This window comes from Diabrotica virgifera, chromosome 3 (assembly GCF_917563875.1).
Source record: "Diabrotica virgifera virgifera chromosome 3, PGI_DIABVI_V3a".
NCBI lineage: Eukaryota > Metazoa > Arthropoda > Insecta > Coleoptera > Chrysomelidae > Diabrotica > Diabrotica virgifera.
The window spans coordinates 253835353-253858627 of NC_065445.1; the positions used below are offsets into that span (position 1 = coordinate 253835353).

General features: G+C 33.2%; 2 protein-coding genes across 2 annotated transcripts in view; one reads left to right on the forward strand and one right to left on the reverse strand.

Annotated features, from left to right (window-relative positions):
- Positions 1–23275, reverse strand: part of LOC126882394 (fringe glycosyltransferase) — a 620335-nt gene that overhangs the window by 278945 nt on the left and 318115 nt on the right. The gene's annotated exons all lie outside the window — the stretch shown is intronic.
- On the forward strand, positions 9386–21317 carry LOC126882393 (galactose mutarotase-like). Its single transcript, XM_050647308.1, has 6 exons — positions 9386–9699; positions 12908–13068; positions 13124–13393; positions 13852–13998; positions 14204–14385; positions 21108–21317. The coding sequence occupies exons 1-6, from the start codon at positions 9470–9472 to the stop codon at positions 21195–21197; spliced, it is 1080 nt and encodes a 359-aa protein (XP_050503265.1). The 5' UTR covers positions 9386–9469; the 3' UTR covers positions 21198–21317.

Below are 23275 nucleotides of genomic sequence, written 5' to 3' on the forward strand. Positions count from 1 at the left end.
TTTTGCTTTGGAAAAACTAGCTTTGATCTGTCTTGCTTAGCTGAGTCTAAGATGTTTGCTTTAATTTTTGCCCAGCTTTCCTCGACTCCATTGCTTGATATAATATATGTCTTTCTGCATTTTTCATTTATTCTTTTTTGGTATAAATACCCTGTTGTGTTGTTGCATCTGCAGATTTTTAAATTATATCTTTGTGGTATATTCCACAATTTAATTTTTTTGATATGCTTCTTTTCATGAGCATTTTTCAGTGCGTCACAAATGATAGAAAAAAAGGTAAGTCCGTGATAATACACATTTATGACATTTATTTTAACATGACATTTTAGTTAAATCTGACAGTTGTCACATTTTATTTGCAATTTGGCATAAAATCAAATCAATTGAGTTTATTGCATTTATAAAATGGTATTTTTTTTATTTGTATAGTCTTATAAATTGTACAGATTACATTTGTAGATATATTATATATAATTAGTAAATAATTTTTTTTTCGATTATAGTGCCATCTATTGACAACTAGAATAAATGTTATAAATGTCACCGACGAAATGTAATCACCGACGTGCGTTTTTTTCTGTCACATACAATTTAATGCGTTAGAAAGAAATCGAAAAACTGTGACGCACTGAAAGATCCTGATGAGAAAAAGCATATACAGAGAGAGTCTGTAATTTGGAATAAATTCAATATCTCAAATACTGATCGTTTTTTTGAAAAATGCTCAGACCCGTCGATTAGTATTTCAAATTGTCTTTTTTGACATACAATAATAATGTATACAAGGTTTTCAAATTTAGAGATATGACGGCATGGTTGATTTTCTTAAATGGCAACACTGTCATTTTGATAGCTATTTTGATAGGGTGTGTAAAGTTATACATTGCTGCAAAGTTTCAAATTTTTATTCCCTACCATTTACAAGGTAATAGAAAATATCAAAGTTATGTCTGCAATTTGGAATAAAATTAATAATTTAAATACTAATTGTTTTTTTTTGAAAAATACTCAGACCCGTCGTTTAGTATTTCAAATTATCATTTTTGACATATAATAATAATGTATACAGGGTGTCCCAATTTAGATATGACGTCGTCGTTGATTTTCTTAAATGGCAACACTGTCATTTTGATAGCTATTTTGATAGGGTGTGTAAAGTTATACATTGCTGCAAAGTTTCAAATTTTTATTCCCTACCATTTACAAGATAATAAAAAATAACAAAAATATGAAAAACAAGTAATCAAATGATAATTGAATTTAATTATTTCAATTAAGCAAATGCTCATAATGTTGCCTTTATTGTCAATAAATGTCAATTGTCAATAATATTGTCAACATTATGAGCATTTGCTTAATTGAAATAATTAAATTCAATTATTATTTGATTACTTGTTTTTCATATTTTTGTTATTTTTTATTATCTTGTAAATGGTAGGGAATAAAAATTTGAAACTTTGCAGCAATGTATAACTTTACACACCCTATCAAAATAGCTATCAAAATGACAGTGTTGCCATTTAAGAAAATCAACCATGCCGTCATATCTCTAAATTTGAAAACCTTGTATACATTATTATTGTATGTAAAAATGACAATTTGAAATACTAATCGACGGGTCTGAGAATTAAAAAAAAACAATTAATATCTGAATTATTGAATTTATTACAAATTACAGACATAACTTTGTTATTTTTTATTATCTTGTAAATGGTAGAGAATAAAAATTTGATATTTTGCAGTTATGTATAACTTTACACACCCTATCAAAATAGCTATCAAAATGACAGTGTTGACATTTAAGAAAATCAACGATGACGTCATATCTCTAAATTGGGACACCCTGTATACATTATTATTGTATGTTAAAAAGGACAATTTGATATACTAATCGACGGGTCAGCAATTTTCAAAAAAACAATTAGTATTTGAGATACTGAATTTATTCCAAATTACAGACTCTCTCTGTATATGTAAGTGTTCATTCAGAAGTGTAAGACTCCATACTCCATTCAGATTTTGCACAATACTAGCTTATGATTTCTTGCTCTCTCTTTCGATGTTAGTGCTCTTCCATCAAAAATTTGGAAAAGGAGTAGCGCTCTATTTGAAAGAATGTAGTTGATCACAGATATCCTCTGGTATTTTCAAGGGTTAGTTGAGTTGTTTTTTCTGAGGGAAAAAGAACAAAAAATATTAATAGGTGATTAATTTGGGTGCAGAAGTCCGTCCGAAGATCACCGTTTTCATATCTGACATTCTCCTTGTATCGTTGTTTTATCCCTGGTACTACGCCATCGTATACTTGGAAAAATTTTCGGACCTCACCACGACATTACCATAAACCAGTATAGCATCAGAACCAATATCGAATTTAAAGCACTTTACAATGACACCGATATTGTCCAAGAAATTAAATCACAGCGTCTAAGATGGGCAGCCCACGTGCACAGATTTCATAACGAGAGACTTGTAAGACTGGTATGGGAGGAGATTCCTAGAGGAAAAAGAATGAATTGGACGTCCCAGAATTCGATGGAGAAATAACATCCAAGCAGATCTCCGGAAAATGAACATTTGACCCTAGGTTGATGGAAGACCGAACAAATTGGAAAAGAGTTGTATAGTTAGACAACACCCACCCAGGGTTGATGACGACGTCATCGTCAACACAGGCGTTATAGTCTAAGATACGATATAAGGTCGATTTGCAACGATCTGTTTAATGGATAAAAATTATTGGATATGTAATTTAGCATGTTAACAATTACAAAAAACAAGGGTTGCCCGATCTAATCTTGTTCTAACTACACTTGGGTGCAAAAAATCGATCCAGTGAAAATTTGGCCATTTGTCATGTCTCGAATTTCCTAAACCTGTTCTCCGATTTAAACGATTTTTTTACCATTTTATAGCCTTATTCATTAACAATATCGCTGTAATAATATTGTTGCTAGACAGGTAAACTGTCATTGTATACAGGGTGTACGAATCAAACTGTGTTTTTTTCTCAAAGTTCGCATCACCCTGTGGACTATTCTAGCGTTTATAAAATACTGAAATTAAAAACCAACTATAGCCTCAGGTTTTCTTAACATTTTGTTTTTAGAGTCATTCGCTTATGTTGGATAATAAAAAAGTTAGGTACTTTAACAACTAGCCACGTTCTTCATCACTACAGGGTGTTTCTAAATAAGTGCGACAAACTTTAAAGGGTAATTCTACATCAGAAAATAATGACAGTTTGCTTTATAATCATATGTCCACAAACGCTTCGTTTCCGAGATACGGGATGTTAATTTTTTTTACAAACTGACGATTTATTTATTGCTTTAAAACCAGTTAAGATATGCAAATCAAATTTGGTGGGTTTTAAGACGTAGGTATTGCACATTTTTTTACATACAACTAAAAATGTTATATTGACTAATGGTGAATATTAAATTCTTGATTTCTTGTTAAAAAATGTGCAATAACTACGTCTTAAAAACCACCAAATTTGATTTGCATATCTTAACTGGTTTTAAAGCAATAAATAAATCGTCAGTTTGTAAAAAAAATTGAACATCCCGTATCTCGGAAACGAAGCATTTGCGGACATATTATGATTATAAAGCAAACTGTCATTATTTTCATGTGTAAAATGACCCCTTAAAGTTTGCAGCACTTATTTCGAAACACCCTCCTACTGATGACAAACATGGCCAGTTGTTAAAGTACCTAACTTTTTTATTATCCAACATAAGCGAATGAATCTAAAAACATAATGTTAGGAAAACGTGAGGCTATGGTTGGTTTTTAATTTCAGTATTTTATAAACGCTAGAATAGTCCACAGGGTGATGCGAACTTTGAAAAAAAAACACAGTTTGTTTCGTACACCCGGTATACAATGACAGTTTACCTATCTAGCAACAATATTATTACAGCGATATTGTCAATGAATAAGGCTATAACATGGTAAAAAATCACTTAAATCGGAGAAGAGGTTTAGGAAATTCGAGACATCAAAAATGACCAAATTTTCAGTGGATCGATTTTTTAGCATCCGAGTGTATAATTAATTAATATTTAAAAAATGACATTTTTTTAATTAAAAAAATTCGACCCGCGCACATATTATTTCAGATTTTTTAGGTTATTCTAAACAAAAAAGGTCTTTTGTAATTTTTCTCTAAAGTTTGCTGAAAAACAATTTAAAACTGAAAAAAGAACTAAAAATGACGATTTTCAAGGCTCAAAAACATAAGTATAAAATATCATTTTTGAAATTACGAAGTATCTAAATTCAAGTTCAAACCTTCTTCTATCAGTTCTTGATAAGTCTTTTGGACTTACTTCATTCTGAAACATTGTTATTATTAATGCCCGTCTCCCCATAAGAAACCTTGTTTTAGAATAAAACATGGCTAAAATTCTTATCGAGAACTGATAGAAAAAGGTTTGAACTTGAATTTATGTACCATTGATGCTTACAAAAATGATATTTTTGAAGATATTCTTCTTTAGCGACGAATCGATTGAGGGTAAAATTGTATATCAACCACGCGCCTGCGCACACTGACAGTATGTAGTTCATTGCTAATCTTTCAATATAGGTATGTATGACAATGTATGTATCTGTAACCGTGCAAATAAGTCATTAAAAGAATATATTAGTGGTTTTAGGAAATGTATTATTTATTATAATTCTTGTGTTTTTGGATTTGTGTTTCCCTGTAGTAAAATAATAAAATATGTAGGCATAACATGTTTACAGTTTGTCGCCGTGTTGTGTAATTATATCCGAACCTTACGTGTAAATTCAAGTGGCTCGATGGCGTAGTTGGCAGAGCGGTGGGACAGTGAACGGAAGCACACGGAAGGTCGCGGGTTCTAATCCTGTGGACGATTCATACTTTTTTTTTATTTTTCGTTATTTTAATAAAAATTTTTTGGAAGTGGTAGATAAGAAAGTTACTTTAATTTTTAAATAAAATACAAATAACCTGTTATGTATATTTACTTCGTTTAAATTACCTATATAATAGAAGAATATCTTCTTACGTGCGTACAAAGTACACACACATTCTTTTTTACTTGCGATTTTAAGCCTTGAAAATTGTCATCTTTCGTTTTTTTTTTGAGTTTTAAATTGTTTATAACTCGAAAACGATCAACTTAGAAAAAAATTACAAAAGACCTTTTTTGTTTACAATGATCCAAAAAATCTGATATAATATCTGCTCGGGTCGATTTTTTTTAAATTCATAAAAAATGTCATTTCTTAATTATTAATTAATTATAGTTAGAACAAGATTAGATCGGGCAACCCTTGTTTATTGTACTTGTTAACATGCTAAATTACATACAGTTGAGTCCGCGAGTCTTTACCCGTGTGTCATCATTTAAAGCATACGAAATAAGTCGGAAATCTATTTCACGCAACAACAACTGACAGAAAGTGGCTACTGTTCCGATTACGGGTTTTATTATAAAATTTGACGTTATCAAATATATAGAATGTCAAATTAAGTTTTGCTTCAAAATTTTTGTGCAGAATTACAGCTACATTTGAAGTAGCTTAATAATTTCTTTTATTATTATTGATTAATAAATAAATAAACAATTTATAAAAAAATTCAGTAACATATTTTATTTTTGTTATTTTATTCACTTTGACGGAAATCTAAACACAATCATTTGAATGACGTTAGCTTTGTATGTTTTAAATATTAATTGCCAAAATATAATTATTTACCTTAAAATTTCAAAGCCCAATATAAAATTAGTTGTGAAAACAACTGTTTGTGTAATATAAAGAAACTTCAAAACGTAAAAATTCGACAAAAACCGCAAAAAATTCAACTGACTGACAGCCACAAAAGTAAACAAAGCAGAAACATCAAAAAAATTGTGCTTAAAATATGAAAACATACCGAATCGTCTTTTTTTGTACCTATCTTTTTTCAATGCACTGAGTCTAGATGGTTCATAAAAATAACATGTGTCTTTTTTTAATAACAAACGGCAGCTGGTTTGTCATGAGTTTCATGCGTGGAAGAGAATGATGCTAGATGAAAAGTATGTGTTATATCTCGCCAGGTATTAATGACGCACGGGTAAAGACTCGCGGACTCAACTGTATCCAATAATTTTTATCCATTAAACAGATCGGTGCAAATCAACCTTATACGCTGTGAGCTCGTAAGTAGAGGGGATAATTAAAAATTCGCGAGCGCCAGTAGTGACAAGTTTGTAAACCTTTACTGGAAATTTGCTTTTTGACGTTCTGCATTAATAGTTGCATATTATAGCTTTTAAATGTCTCACGAAAGTTGTTGTATTAAATAGTGTCGAAATACTGGTTACAATAGTAACTGTGTATTCTACAACTTTCCTGTCGCTAAGGATAAGGTGATTCAACGAAAAAAATTAATTGATGCAATTAGAAAAAAGTAAGTAAACACAATTTTGATTTTAAAACGGTAGAAAAATTTGAGCTAAAGGATCAGTTAGCACACTCTCGAATTTTGACGGTTTCAATTTTACAATCCAATCCTGAAACAAAATTTGAATGCGTGAAGATAACGACCAATCACAGCAAACGTAGGATGCCGTTAACTGTCATTCATAAGTTAATATTTAAGAAGTATTATACTATAATTATATTAAATTATTATATTTTTTTGCAGAATAATTTTTTTCTAATATTAGTTGTCAACATAAACGTCAAAACGATAAGCAAAATCTTAAAAATAATCATAATGAATAATAAATTCTGTACTTACTGCTATTAATTATCGATTACAATCCAATTACTTCTTTACGTTGTAAATATTACACGATAAGAATTAAATAATAAGTTTGAAACAACTATTATTTGCTTTTCTACTGTCCTCTTTAAAATTCCGGCCGAAATAGGAACACTAGTCAACCGTTAGATGGCGATAGCAGCCATTCCAGCGAAACTCACAGAGTATAGGCAACACTTTTTCCTTTTCAGAAAATTTCCGGTAAAAGTTAAACTAGTAATCCTGTAGGTAGGTGGCGATACCAGCGAAGCTCGGAGCGGATATCGGATCCTCTACTATTAAGGTCGCCTCATATTATAATGCACGTCGCGTTTTCGGCACGTAGCGTTTCGTTTGCGAAAAATATAATTTAATGGTTTTTAAATTGAAACATTCATATTGTGCGTATAAGACACGTAACGTAGCGTATAAGACACGTTACGTCTGCGTTCGGTTCATTCGAAAACAATATTTTTCGGATGTTGACAGCTACGGGTCGTTTTCCCCTCGTTGTTTATTTAGGTATTTCTTTGAATTTGATACAGAGTATTTAGACCGGTCAGTATCGTCGCCCTCGCTAGCGAAATTATTCCTATTCGATTTTTTGCACAAATTTACTCAAAGAGAGGTTCTTATAACATATCCACAGGGTGCCAGACGGTGTCGTGGACGAAAAATTGTTTAAACAATCTTTTTTAAACAAATTCACAAAAATATTTTTTCATTCGAGCAATATTTTTTTTTAGATAATTTGGGTAATCCTGAGCAAAAAAGGTTTCTTGTCATTTTTCTCTAAAATTGCGAAAATGGCTATTTTCAAGACTTAATAACTCGATTAAAAATTATTGTTATGAATTTCAATAAGTGACCAAATCAAGTTTCAAACAACTTCTTCAAGGTCCTGAAGAGATTTTTGTCATTATTTTATTACAAAGCTGTTATTTTTAACTATTAACAAATACCGCTATAGTCCAACTGTATCGTCGCCCTCGTTAGCGAAATTAGATTTTTTTGCACAAACTTACTCAAAAAGAGGTCCTTATAACACATCAACAGGGTTCCGGGCGGTGCCGTGGTCTAAAAATTGTTTAAACAATTTTTGTTAAACAAATTCACAAAAATAATTTTTTATTAATAATTTAATTAAACCCAAATTAATAATAATTTGAGTTATTCTGGGCAAAAAAGGTCTCTTGTGATTTGTCTCTAAAATTGATTGTTGTCGAGTTATATGGCCATTTCCGCATTTTTGCAAGATACGTTTTTGCTAAGAATAACCCAAATTATCTAAAAAAAAAATCGTTCGTAATGAAAAAAATATTTTTGTGAATTTGTTTAATAAGAATTGTTAAAACAATTTTTTGACAACGGCACCGCCCGGCACCCTGTGGATGTGTTTGTTATAAGGACTCTTTTTGGGTAAGTTTGTGCAAAAACATCTAATCGAAATAGTTTCGCTAACGGGGGCGACGATACAGTTGGACTATAGCGCTAATTGTTAATAACTAAAAATAACAGCTTTGTAGTAAAATAATGACAAAAATCTCTTTGGGACCTTGAAGAAGGGGTTTGAAACTTGATTTGGTCACTTATTGAAATTCATAATAATACTTTTAATCGAGTTATTAAGCCTTGAAAATGGCCTTTTCGCATTTTTCAAATTTTTATTCGCATGTAACTCGACAACAATCAATTTTAGAGAAAAATGACAAGAGACCTTTTTTGCTCAGAATAACCCAAGTTATCTAAAAAAATTGTTGGAAATAAAAAAATTATTTTTGTGAACTTGTTTAAAAAAAAAATTGTTTAAAAAATTTTTCGACCACGGCACCGCCCGGCACCCTGTGGATATGTTATAAGGACTTCTTTTTGAGTAAGTTTGTTTAAAAATATCGAATTGGAATAATTTCGCTAGCCGGAACGACGATACTGCCCGGTCTAATTTAAAAAGTAGTTTTCGAGGCAATTTGTCATGTAAACATGTGTTGTGACAATAAACACATCTGCACCGCACCAAACTGAAACCAACGTAAACGTTCTATGTATGATAATGTGAATGGGCAGTCCGCTTGCCGGTCTGCAAACGCTACGTGCCGAAAACGCGACGTGCATTATAATATGACGCGACCTTTAAAGTCGCCCAGAATGAACATAGTAAGCGCCTGTAGACCGTAAAGTCGACTATCTGCACTCTACCGTCTCATCGTCTGCAAATCGCAGGGTGTTAACTGGACTTAATTTTAATGCCGTATTTCTGATCAGGAAATGCTTTATTAATCATGTGTTTCGAATACATGATAAAAACATTTGGCGAAAGCACAAAACCCTAACCAACTCCTCTCTTTTTTTTCTATATCTTCAGTTGTTGTTTATTTCAATTGAACTGCTGCTTTTTGACTATAATAGAGATGTATAAATTACGGTAAATTTATACAATGGAAATTTTGACTGATGTCTTGAAGTTGTTTAAAAATATCATCAGAATGATTCTTAAAGTAAACAGTAAACAAGTTAAGGTACAGTTCTTACGATATTAAAACACTTAAATAACTCGACAATATTATCGCAAAAGATAAGTAACTATCTTCCCTAATTATTTTGTTAATTTTATATAATGCACTCAACCAGTTAGTAACAGACAAGCAAACATTTAGTTTTATTTTTAATATACTTGTGTAGTGTAGCAATACAAAAAATATGGCAAAAGTCACTCTAACGGAAGATACGTTTGGAAAGATAACCGATGGAAAAGGAAGAACGCAAACCGTTAGACGATTCACATGGAAAAATAAGAATAATGTAAGCGCCCAAGTGATCAACTATGGAGGGTATATAACATCGATCAAGGTACCAGGTTGTAACAAAGAGGTGGAGGATATTACAATTGGTTTTAATGATATCGAAGGTTATCTTAAACCAGAAAACAGGTATTTGATTTTTCTCGTATACAGTGTGGGCCAAACAAAACAGTCCATCTCGATATTTGGCAGTATTTATTAGATTTTAAGAAAATAACGAAACAGGTGGATTTTTGATCTAAGGGGAACACATTTTTAGGGTACATGCATCTGTCATTTGTCAACCCCCTCCCTTCCACTTCCCCACCTCTTATTTTTAAATAAGGAATAGGGGTCGTGTGCTAGCTCATTTAAAGAGTTATTTAATTCTCTATTCAGTAATATAAACATTAACATAATTATTTATACAGGGTGTCCAACAAAGAAATATTTTAATTAAATTAATTGACACAAAAAGAAGAATGTATGTAACTTATTTAATTCAAAATACATTCTACTGCTGCCACAAAACAGACAAATTGTTTTTTGATAAATAAACATTGCTTTTCGCTTAATTTCAATGTTCAAGCTGCCACCAATCTGCCTCTTTTTAGGTTGAATATTGAATTTAAGCAACAAACAATGTTTATTTATCAAACAAACATTTTTTTTGTATTTTGTCAGCAATAGAATGTATTTTAAGTTAAATAAATTACATACATTCTTCTTTTTGTGTCAATTAATTTAATTCAAAATAATTTTTCTTGGACACCCTGTATAAATAATTATGTCAATGTTAATATTACTGAATAGAGAATTGAATAACCTTTCAAAGGAGCTAGCACACGACCCCTATTCCCTATTTAAAAATAAGGAGTGGGGGAAGTGGAAGGGAGGAGGTTGACAAATGACAGATGTATGTACCGTAAAAATGTGTCTCCCTTAGATCAAAAATCGACCTGTTTCTTCATTTCCTTAAAATCTAATAAATAGTGCCAAATATCGAGGTGGACTGTTTTCTTTGGCCCACACTGTATATAAAAAATATACATATTTCCAATTATTAAAATACAGTGGAACCTCGATAACTCGGATTAATCGGGACCGCGGCCGATCCGGGTTATCGAAAATCCGGGTTAGCCGGATTATGGTAAAAATTAATAAAATACGGTATACCTACAGATAAACTCCGTTAGAATTGAAATAACATGAAATATATATAAATATGCACAGTACCTACACTCCTACACATCTAAATTACTAAAAACACGCAAACACAAACGTAAGCAAACGGAAGCGAACAATATACAAGACTGTACTACACACAATAAAGTCACAATCGATGTGATGTTATTTAAGAACAGTGAAACTAAAGACCATTTTTTGGAAATTGATTTTTTTGAATAGTCTTTTAGTCTTTTTAAACAATGCTGTTTGAAATATATAAAGGAATACTACAGACAGCTGTCTGTTGTTTCTGCCGGCGCGGCGTGTGCCATGAGTCATTTTTACTATCGTATAGTTCAAATTACACAAATACACATTATCTCTCAAATATTATATTACATACATTTTTATTGCTGAAATGTTTATCTGATAATTAACTATGTATTTTGATAGGAAATAAGCTACAATTAAATTGAAAAATAATTTTATTAAAATTTCGACGCCTAAATCGGGTGTCGTTGTCAAAATACAAAATACTGAAATCAAAATGTTTATCTGATGAAAATCGGTCCGGGTTAGCCGGACTTCCGGGTTATCGGGGCCGACTTATCGGGGTTCCACTGTACATATAATCATATCATTGACTGTTCTTTTCATAACTATAATCTTTATGATCCTAGTGTTGATTTCGCAAGATTCGTGTTTTTTCGCAAGATCTATATTATACCACAAGACCTTGTTAGAAAAAATAGAAAGAAAGAATAAGACGGCAATATATTTTGACAACTTACTTCTTTACAACGTTCTTCTTCTTCATGGTGTGCTTATCCGTGATGAATGTTGGCGATCATCATGGCGATGTTTATTTTTTCTGCAGATTTGATAGTCGTCAGTATCTCACGATTCTTCTTCATTCTTCTGAGGACATCTTCATAATTTGTGGCACGATCTGTCCACAGGATCTTAAGTATTCTCCGCAACATCTCAACTGCTTCCAATTTTCTGACATATCTTGGTTCAAGGTTTAACACAGTTTAAAAGGACAGAGCAGACGTAGTATCGCAGCATTCTTACTATTATACCAAGAAAGAAGTTGTTGCTCTTGAAGAGTCCAATACCAAGCCCCCAACCGGTTGACTGTGGATCTAGGTTTAATGATCCGCGCTCTTATCTCCTGGTTGTTGGTACATTCTTCATTTATTATGGTGTCGAATTATCGCTTTTCTTGTTAATTATCATAACATTTTTGTTTTCTTTAAATTTATATAGAGTCCATATTGTTAACTGCAAAAGCGTGGAGGAAAACGGATTATGGCGTAGACGCTACAATTTTGAACTTTACCATCTTTATAGTAAGCCTAGTATTGGTAGATATATCAAAATAAACAGGCTGCGGAGGCTAGGCCACTTAGAGAGAATGAATGAGCGTCGGAACACATTTATAGCCAGAGACCGGATGGAGTGAGGAAAAGAGGGAGGCCCAGAGCATGATTTAAGGACCAGGTAGAAGACGACTTGCGAGTGGTAAGAGTGACAAATTGGAAAACCAAGGCGAAGGATAGGAAGGAATGGAGGTTAATTCTGAAACAGGCCAAGACCCACCATGGGTTGTAGAGCCAATGATGATTTTGATTGTTAACTGCAATATGTGATTTTGTTTATAAGGCCTTGTAGGTCTTCTAGGTTGTCCGCAAATACTATGGTGTCATCAGTATATTTGCTGTTCTTTAAACGGTTCCCGTTTAATAGAATGATTTTTTTAATTTCATACAAAGCTTCACTAAAGATAGAACATTTCAGGGTAGATATTGAAGATTAGAGAAAACAAAATACACCTTGCCTCACTCCATGCATGATTTTCACGTATTGGGTATGTTCACATTTCTAAGATTTGCGATCTAATTTCAGTAAAGGTGTCTAATTATTTTCATATCTTGGTTAATCCCTGCTTCTTTTAGTATTTGCATCATCTTGGCGTGCTGTACTCGGACAAATTCTTGCTCATAATCAACCAATGATGCGTATACGTCGCAATTGACGTCTCTGCATCTTTGGAATAAGGCTTGTACTGTAAACAAAGCCTCTCTCGTAAAAACAGCATTTATGAACCCGAACTGGCTGGGGGAAATTTGACTTTCACACATCTTACTGGTTACTATTTTACAATAATTAATGATTTATTTTCAACCAGATACTTCGGTGCTACCATAGGCAGAGTAGCCAACAGAATTGGTAAAGCTCAGATGACAGTTGAAGGAGTAAAATATAATTTAGCTGCCAATAATGGACCAAACCACTTGCATGGAGGTGTTGTCGGCTTCGATAAGGTATTTTGGGAAGCTTCTGTAAAGGGTATGTCTAAAAATAACATAACTGACCATTTTCTTTATAATCGTGTATTTTCTAGATACCAAACTCACCCTCAGCTACCACGCTGCAGATCTAGAAGAGAATTACCCAGGGGATCTTATAGCCAACGTTACTTTCGAACTGACAAACGACAACGAATTCCGTATCGACTATAGAGCGGTGACTACAAAGCCGTGTCCCGTAAACTTCACCAACCACACGTATTTTAATCTTGCTGGCAATGGTACAGGTGCCACTGAACTATACAAACATGCAGTAAGTTTAAATGCTGATAAGATAACTGAGGTCGTAGAGGGCATACCGACAGGTAAGATTTTATAAGGTTGATATAGAAAAAAGTGTTGCTGTGTACAGTGTAACTGATAACAAAAATACATTGCGTTTTTGACGATCTGAAACACTAGAGTTTTTCAACAAAATTAAACTCACTTCTTTTAATAATAAGTCCTTACTAAAGGTTTAAAAATACACTATATTAAGTATTTTATAACGATTGAATTGCAGTAAAAAAAGATCGAGGCGATAATTATCCTTGTGTGGACCAACGGTGACTTCAGAAGAAAACTTATAAATTGACATCAGCGGCCATTTCGACAACAAACAGAAATAAAATTAAATCGTGGTGTTCGATTATTTATACCTTTAGCCAGACTGATCAATAATCGAAGAACGATATAAACATTCTTAAGAAAGTGCTTAAAAAAAGCGTAACTTCTCAATCTCAACTCATTAAATTAGTTATATATTATACTCTTCGGTTTTTAGGTAAACTGCCATGCGTTCAAAACACTGTCTTTGACTTGCGGATACCAACAGTGTTAGGAGATGTCATCCATAAAGTTCCAAACTCTCCAGGTTTTGATCACAACTTCTGCATAACGAGGGGATCTGAACAAGGAAATGCCTTTGTAGGTAAGAAGCCTTTTCAATATGTAAAATAAACAAGGTTTCTCAATATGTGTAGGGAATATCTATCTTCTTTTTGTCTATATCTGCAACATCAAGTGTCTAAGAAAAAAGAATAAATCAACTTTTGCTTAGAAAGGCTTTTGAAGATTATTTATTTTTGTCCAATTTACTGCCAATAGTATCACTATAGACTTGATTATTATTATAGCTAGTGTTTACCATCCAAACAGTGGCAGAAGAATGGAAGTTTACAGTAACCAGCCTGGAGTACAGTTTTATACTAGCAATTTCCTAGCAGAAGCTGATACTCTTAAAGGTAAAGATGGATTTATCAAAAAACACGGAGCCCTCTGTCTTGAAACCCAAAAGTATCCTGATTCTGTGAATCACGTAAGTAAAAATATAAAGCAACTAACTAGCTCAGTTATTGTACTCATCTCATCTCACTTATTGTGCTCACTAATATTTTGGGCTCATATCATTGGGTCAATCCCTAATTCTTATCTTCTTAAAATCCTCATCTTAAAGTCATCTGCGTGCATCTGCATCATAGTCGCCAGTCTCTTAGCTGGTCTTCCCTAATTACCTCTTTCATCAGTGGTATCACATTTGCTGATGTAAATTGAAGGAAAAGTAAATAAAAACAAATATATTGGTAGGAGGAACTACTACCCGGCATTACGTATCAGAGACTGGACAGGATTAAAATATTCTTTTCATAAGGCAAGATATGAATAAAGAATGATAAATAAAATCACAATAGGAGACTATCAAAAATCTATGAAAGAAGTCACAAACAAGCGTATAATGAAATGTCAGGAAAAAACAAAAATTTAATGTTATAACCAGGAATGTAAATAAATAACAAAAAACGTGAAAACCAGAATCAAATGAAAATCTTGTGAAAAAGTAAAAATGAACTACAAGAAAATTACAAGACACAATAAGAGAAAATTCATAGATGATAAAATGCAAAAAAATAGAAAGAAAATATCAAAAAGAAAAAGAATAAAATTTTTATAAAAATATTAAAGAATAAAATAAAAATTATAAGGTAAAACAAACGAATAAAAAATAAAGAACGAACAGTAATAATAAAAGATCAATACTACAAACAAAAGAGGAATTAGAGAAAGTCATACAGACGAGCAAAATGGAAAAACTCTTGGTAGAAGAGGAAGACAAACATAATGAAGAACTCATAAAATGTAAATGAAAGATGAAACTCTGCAAATAATGACAATACATAAAAAGGGAGACTAACAAATCTTCCAAAAAATTATAGAGGAATAATTATCATCCATATTAACTTCGAAAGAAGAAAATCATAAATTAATTCAATAACATTTTTTTAACCAATGGGATCCCTCTTTAGTAGTGGTACTTTTAAAATTTTGACCATAGTTCGGAAGATAGTTTTGTAAGCCGAAAGCGCTCAGTTAGTTTTATACAGGGTGAGTCACCACTAACGGGACGGAAGATTACAGCGAAATGGTAAAAGATTTGAAATTTTTTTAAAATTAATAGTTTGTAAGTTGATAAAAGCTACATTTTAAAATTTATTTTGAAATATACAGGGTGTCCCAATAAATGGCGGCGAATCAAAGTTATATTTTTTTTATGGAATACCCTGTATTTTATTGCATTTTTAATTGTCCGCAAAAAATAAGGTATAGTTTCATAAGGCTTCCCTATACCTATGTACAGAGTGTTCTGAGTTATGTTGACTTTTCTTAAAATGTAAAGTTTTAAAAGAAGGCTTATTCTCAAGTTATTTAAGAAATTATAAAAACATTACTTTTACATTACATTACATTAAAGTGGAAGGTTTTAAGAAGGATTCAAACAACTTGTTTTAAGAAATTTAAAAAAGTTGCTCCATTCAGATTTTCGTCAAAAAAATATGGGTCGATAACGTACTGGCTCAGAATACTGCCCCAAACATTAACACTTCATCGGTGTTGGCGATCAACAGTAAAATATTTGTTTACTGTATCATAATAAAATGAAAGCTATGTCTATTAACTAGACGATTATTATTAAAAGTATGTACGTAGATTCGTCTGTACACAATACATTCTTAAAAAAAATCAGGATCTTCTCCAAATTCTAAAGTCTATAAACGAAAAGTTAAACGTTCCTGTTCTGTCTAATGCTGGTGTAGTTGAGTTTTATACGGATAATAGTGGTTTTTCTTATGTATTCTACATACACTTGTTTGAGTGATCTCTAATTGACTCGACATTTTTCACGTAGGTACTAGTATTTGGGTTTTCCGTAACAGAAAGCAGGACATCAAGTTCGTTGACGTCATCAAAAATAAATGGTTTAATTTTATTTAACTTTTCCTACCTATGCAACATTACTATCGAGAAATTTCTGAAAAACGTCCTTTTTTGGGTGTCCTCTATCAGGATACTTTTAAGCGTAAACTTTAGAAGCTAAGAGAAAATTTTAAAAATATTCCCCAATTCAAAGTAGCATGTCTACTCTTTCATAGATAGTGTGATTATTCATTTTTAGGAACAATTAAATTTGAATGTAATTGGCTCTTCCAAAGCCATTTTTTAGTAAAAAAAAAATTGAATATCATACACGGATGTTTATAGTTTTGATAATTATTGTGATAAACTGACAATGTCATACAATGACATTAATAATCTTTTGTTTTAAAATCGATTTACAGATTAAGAATTTAAATAATTGTAAATTACGCAAAAACTATGACACCTAGGTATAGGACATTCATATACCATAGGAAAGAGGTAAATTTGGTTAGTATAATTATTTATTAATATACATGGTGTTCCATTTAAAATAAGCATCATATGACACATTGAATACTTCAATAATAATAACGATAATGATACTGATACTCCAATACTCTAATAATGTAAATTTTGAATACACTGTAGACAAATGTGTAATAATTAATCATGGAATACATTCAAGCAATATCCAACTATTTAGATGTAAAAGTAATGTTTTTATAATTTCTTAAATAACTTGAGAATAAGCCTTCTTTTAAAACTTTACATTTTAAGAAAAGTCAACATAACTCAGAACACTCTGTAGGTACATAGGTATAGGGAAGCCTTTAATAACTATACTTAATTTTTTGCGGACAATTAAAAAATGCAATAAAATACAGGGTGTTCCATAAGAAAAAATATAACTTTGATACGCCGCCATTTATTGGGACAACCTGTATATTTCAAAATAATTTTAAAATGTAGCTTTTATCAACTTACATACTATTCAATTTAAATTTTTTTCAAATCTTTTACCATTTCGCTGTTATCTTCCGTCCCATTAGTGGTGACTCACCCTGTATATTTTGCACACTATTAAAATATTGTTCGTCCACTTTCCCATGCGTCACGATTTATTTTCAAACAAATTAAGTCAAAACCTAAAGTGAAACGTACGCCGATGTGTGTAGTATCGTGTAGTATTATACAGTATACAAAATGTATATATGTTACAGTTCAAGTTGATTCTCAGTTAGAGTTGACTCCAACTAGTTGGAGTCAACTCCAACTGAAACTAGCAGTAAAAGTTGATTTTAAAAATTTAAATCAACTTTTACTAGTTGGAGTTGACTCTTCCTGGATCGATTCAGTAAATGTTGATTATACGAGAATCTCAAGTGCATTTTTGATGAATGTGCGTTTCTTTGTTTTGACCGTTTCAACTACTTATTAGTATAGTCTGTAACGTCGCCCCCGTTGGGTAAATTATTCTGATTCGATTTTTTGCACAAACTTACTCAAAGAAATACATCCGTATAACAATCCTTATAACAAATACACAGGGTGTCACGCGGTACCGCGGTCGAAAAATTGTTTAACCAATTTTTGTTAACCCATTAACCGCCAAGCAAAGAAATACTGCGATAATATGTAATATATTTGATTAATTAGAGTAAAATAAACTTAAACATTCGTAAAAAAATTGTTTTACACTTTGATAATGGCAGGTGTCACAACAACAAAATGGTTCGTTTTCGAACCTTTGGCGGAAATGAGGTATAAAAATTGAAATACACAATTTTATTTTTTGTGAAAAGTCTCAAAACATTTAGAGTGTAAATGGACCTGGAAGTTTTGATAAACAAAAATAGTATGGCTAGAACATTGCCTACACCTTCTTCAACTTCTTTCTCAAAAAGAAGTCGAACGGCCCTTTATCTTTTTTAGAAATTATTTTAGATATTTCCAGTTTACACTTTGCAATCCTGTATCTTGCACTGTGCCAGTTGCATAAATTCGGCAAATCGACATATTGTCTACAACACTACACATTATAACAAAACCAACAAAACTGAATACCAGAATACCCGTCTTTATAAAGGTACATATCCACTACGTTCGTAATACTGGACCACCGAGGCACTGCCGCACGGTCGTTGGCGCACTGTTGCACGGTCCGGGAGCGCCAACCATTCACTATGTTCACGAACCTCTTGCACTCCGCGTTCCCTGCAACTGCTCCAATCGATACGGTATGCGCTCCTCTATATATAAACCGACACAAATTGGAACGCCAAGGCGGAGCGCGCACTGTTGCACTGTCCGGGAGTGCCTACCATTCACTATGTTTACAAACCTCTTGCGCTCCGCGCTCCCTCCAACTGCTCCCACCGTTACGGAATGCGCTTCTCTACATAAAAACCGCCACCTATTGGACCGCCGAGGCGAAGCGCGCACTTTTGCACGGTCCGGAAGCGCCAACCATCCACTATGTTCACAAACCTCTTGCGCTCCGCGCTCCCTGCAACTGCTTCCATCTACGTGCATGCGCTCCTCTACATATAAACCACCACCTATTGGACCGTTGAGGCTGAGCGCACACTGTTGCATGGTCCGAGAGCGCCAATCATCCACTATGTTCACGAACTTCTTGCGCTCCGCGCTCCCTGCAACTGCTCCAATCGATACGGTATGCGCTCCCTTACATATAAACCGCCACAGATTGGAGCGCCGAGGCAGAGTGCGCACAATTGTACAGTCCGGGAGCGCCAAACGTGTCCACTATGTGGAGCAGTTGCAGGAGCTCGGAGCGCAAGCATAGTGGGTACGTGTTTTTACACATAATAAAGAAATATCCCAACAAATTACTGCCTGTGCATCACCTTGAACTTATTCCTGATCAGACAGGATTATATGTCGACTTCCGCCAATGGTTCGTTATCGAACCATTATTTTCAAACACGAAATTTGAGGACTCAGAAATTTTTTTTTTGTATTTTTATAACAATTATTGTACAAATAGGTTAAAAAATAATGTTTTAATTTATTTGACCACAAAAGTGTTATGCCAATAAAATTACTACAGTAAAAATAAAGTTGTGTCGAAGGATTGAAAATGTCGGACATTTAAAAAATATTTTTGTGATAAAAGCATGAGTTTGGAAATTAAACAAAATTAAATTTAGTTACATTTATATCTTCTGGTTGCTTAAAAAATACAAAGATTTAAAAAAAATTAACGAATTGTCAAAAAAAAATTCTACAAAAAAATGGTGCGTTTTCGCACCTTTGGCGCTAAATGGAACCAAATTCACAAAATTAATTTTTATCTACTCTATCTCATATTATGTAAGTAAAGGTTTTATTGTGTGAAAATTGTAAAAATAGATAGCAGTACACGAAGGGTTTAAAGTGTGTCTGAAGTAAGACTCTATTTTGTATGAATATAATTGCGAAACACTACAGAATTTTACTTTTTGACATACATTTTATTAATAATAAAATAAATTTTGTACAATATTTTTAATAATTAAAGTAAATAAATTTTAATTTCACTCAAATAAATAATCGATTGCTACCATTGACCACTTACATTCAATCTCGGTTAATTTGATTAATAATCGCGGCAGGTAAAGTAACATTCTTCTTTCAATACAACAAAATGTTACTTTACTGCCGAAAATGAGGGCAAATGAGTACAATAATGAATGATTTTAGTGAAGTCAGAAACTAACAAAATCAAAGATTAAAGCTACCTCTATAAGATCCTGAAGAAATTTTTGTCATTATTTCATTAATAAGATATTATTTTTAATTATCAACAATGAGCGCTAAGCGTGTATTGAGGCGGCCGTCAATGTGAGTGTGAGTGAGATTCACCATTGGACGGCCGGAATGGTGCATCTCTTTAGCACTCACCATTGACGGCCGCCTAATACGCACTTAGCGCTCATTGTTAATAATTAAAGATACAGCTTAGTAATAAAATAGTGACAAAAATTTCTGCTGGATCTTGTAGAGGGGGCTATAAACTTTGATTTGGTCACTTTCTGACTTTCATAATAATGGATTTTAACCGAGTTATTAAGCCTTGAAAATGACAATTTTCGCATTTTTCAAATTTTAAATCGCGTATAACTCGACAACAATCAATTTTAGAGAAAAATCACAAAATACCTTTTTTTGCTCAGAATAACCCAAATGATCTAAAAAAAAATACTCGAAGTGAAAAAATTATTTTTGTGAATTTGTCTAAAAAAAATTGTTTAAACAATGTATCGATCAAGGTACTGCCTGGCACCCAGTAGATTTGTTATAAGGACCTCTTTTTGAGTAAGTTTGTGCAAAAAATTCGAATCGGAGTAATTTACCTAACGGGGGCGACGATACAGCCTAGACTAATTTGAACATATTCAGTAACATTTAATTTCTAGAATCGGCTGTTTGTGTGAATCAGAATCAACTTTTACTAAATGGCATTGGGAAGAGTATACTTTTCCTAGTTGGAGTCTACTTTTACTAGTAAATGTTGAATATAAATCTTCATTTTATATTTATAATCAACTTTTACTGAAATCGGCCGTTAGAGTTGACTCCAACTAGTTGGAGTCAACTCCAACTGGATAATCAACTTGAACTGTAACATATACACGTCGACGTTCGTTTCACTTTAGGTATTGACTTAATTTTTATAAAAATAAATCGTGACGCATGGGAAAAGTTAGAGCGGACGAACAATACTTTTCTTTTCCCATTCATTCATTTGTCGTAAGTGTGTAAAAAAACATGTCACTCTCTTTCAATTATTAATAAGTAGAGTTAAATAGTGTGTTATTTTTAAATTGTTCGTAATATTTTCAGGCACACTTCCCCAACACTGTGATATATCCAGGAGAACAATACCATCATTCAGTAATTTTTAAATTTTCTGTCGAAGAGGGAAACAAATGATATTAATAATCTACAGTCTAGAAAATATATTTGGCTATAAATAGAATTCACTGCAATTATTTATGATATAAATAAAATATATAAACCAAAAACATGCAAAATAAATAAATTTTGAATATATTTTATTGTTTTATTTGAAGTGTTGTATTTAGTTTAAATAACCACATTGTTTTTAATTATTTTACATTCACATAGTAAAAAAATATTTGCAACTTTTTTCTACTTTGTAGATCTAGAATTATAACATTATAAACGTCACATGTGCTTTATTTTTATTCAAATAATTATTTCATTCCAATTTCGAATTAGTAAGCAGGCGTGGAATATGATCAAAAAACTTAATGGTGATTCCAGAGAGATGAAAGAGCCATGTGCAATAACGCTATAAGAACTCAAGACCAGGAAACAACTCTCTTGCGAAACCCATTTACCATCGAAGAGCTCAAAAATGGTATTGACTGTATGAAAAATGGAAAATCACCTGGGGTGGACGAAATCCTAACAGAGCAGATAAAACACTTCGGGGAAAAAGCGAGACAATGTGTGCTCGATCTATTTAACATCTGTCGCTCTACCTACCAGATTCCAAAACTGTGGCGTACATCAAAAAGTAGTAGCCCTTCTGAAACCTGGGAAAGACCCTGAACTACCGGGTAGCTACCATCCGATATCTCTGCTATGCCATTTGTATAAATTGTATGAACGCCTCATTTTGAACCGCATCCAGGAAAAATTAGATGCAAAACTAATCCCACAACAAACAGGCTTTAGACCAGGTAAATCATGCACAGGCCAAGTGCTGAACCTAACAGAGTACATAAAGGAGGGATTTGAACAGAAAGAGATAGTGGGAGTAGCCTTGATAGACCTCACAGCGGCCTATGATACGATAAACCACAGAACCTTGCTAACTAAGATCTATAACACTGTGCTTGACTATGACCTGGTAAATATCATTAGATCACTATTGTGTAATAGACACTTCTACGTTGTGCTAAATGGAAAGAAGAGCAGATGGAGAAACCAAAAAAATGGCCTACCTCAAGGAAGCGTCCTGCGCCGTACCTATTTAACATCTACACCAACGACCAACCAATGCACCCTTAGACTGAGAGTTTTGTTTACGCTGACGACCTTGGTATCTCCGTAAAGGGGAAAACACTCACACAAGTGGAGTGGACAATGGAAGTGGCTTTAAACATGATGTCAACTTACTACAAACAAAACTCATTAAAACCAAACCCTGCAAAAACCTAAGTATGTGCATTCCATCTCAACAACCATCTGGCGCATGTAAAACTGAATGTTTCTTGGGAGGGAGAACGGTTGGAACATACTGACAGGCCCAAATATCTTGGAGTGATACTAGACCGGTCACTAACGTATAAATTCCACTGTCAGAGCACGAGACAAAAGGTTTCTACGAGAAACAACCTCCAGAAACTTGTAGGGAGCAAGTGGGGTGCAAACCCCCAGGTCTTAAAGTCAACAGCTGAGGCCTTATGTTTCTCAACAGGGGAATACGCTTGTCCCGTTTGGGGTAGATCTAGACACGCCCAATAAGTCACCACGGCGTTAAATGAAACATGTAGAATAATGACCGGTTGCATGAAGCCTACCCCTCTACCTCTACTGTACCGGGCAGCTGGATTCGCATCACCAGATGACCGTAGATGCGCCTCACAATATGTGGAGAAGTTCACGCAAACTTTCGATGAAAGGCACCAATTATACGGGTTTGACGAACCGCCAGGAACCAGCCGACTTAAATCAAGGAAAAGGTTTATGAGAAATGTCAGCGTCGAACCATAGAGTTAAATATTAGCATAGAGAAAGTGTCATTCAGAGCGAAGTGACGACACCATCTTTTTTATTTGGATTAGTGCTGTTTCACTCTTAAGCATAGTAAAGCTGCTACAGTTGTCCTCCTCTTCCGTGCCTATATTCACACTGAATGTCATCATAGATTTTCGATACAATGTGTTAGAAAGAGATGCAGCAAACCAGTCCATGAGATCTTGTCGTCAGGAAGAGCGGAAAGTAGGCTCCCTCTATGTTAATATATACCTCTATGCGTC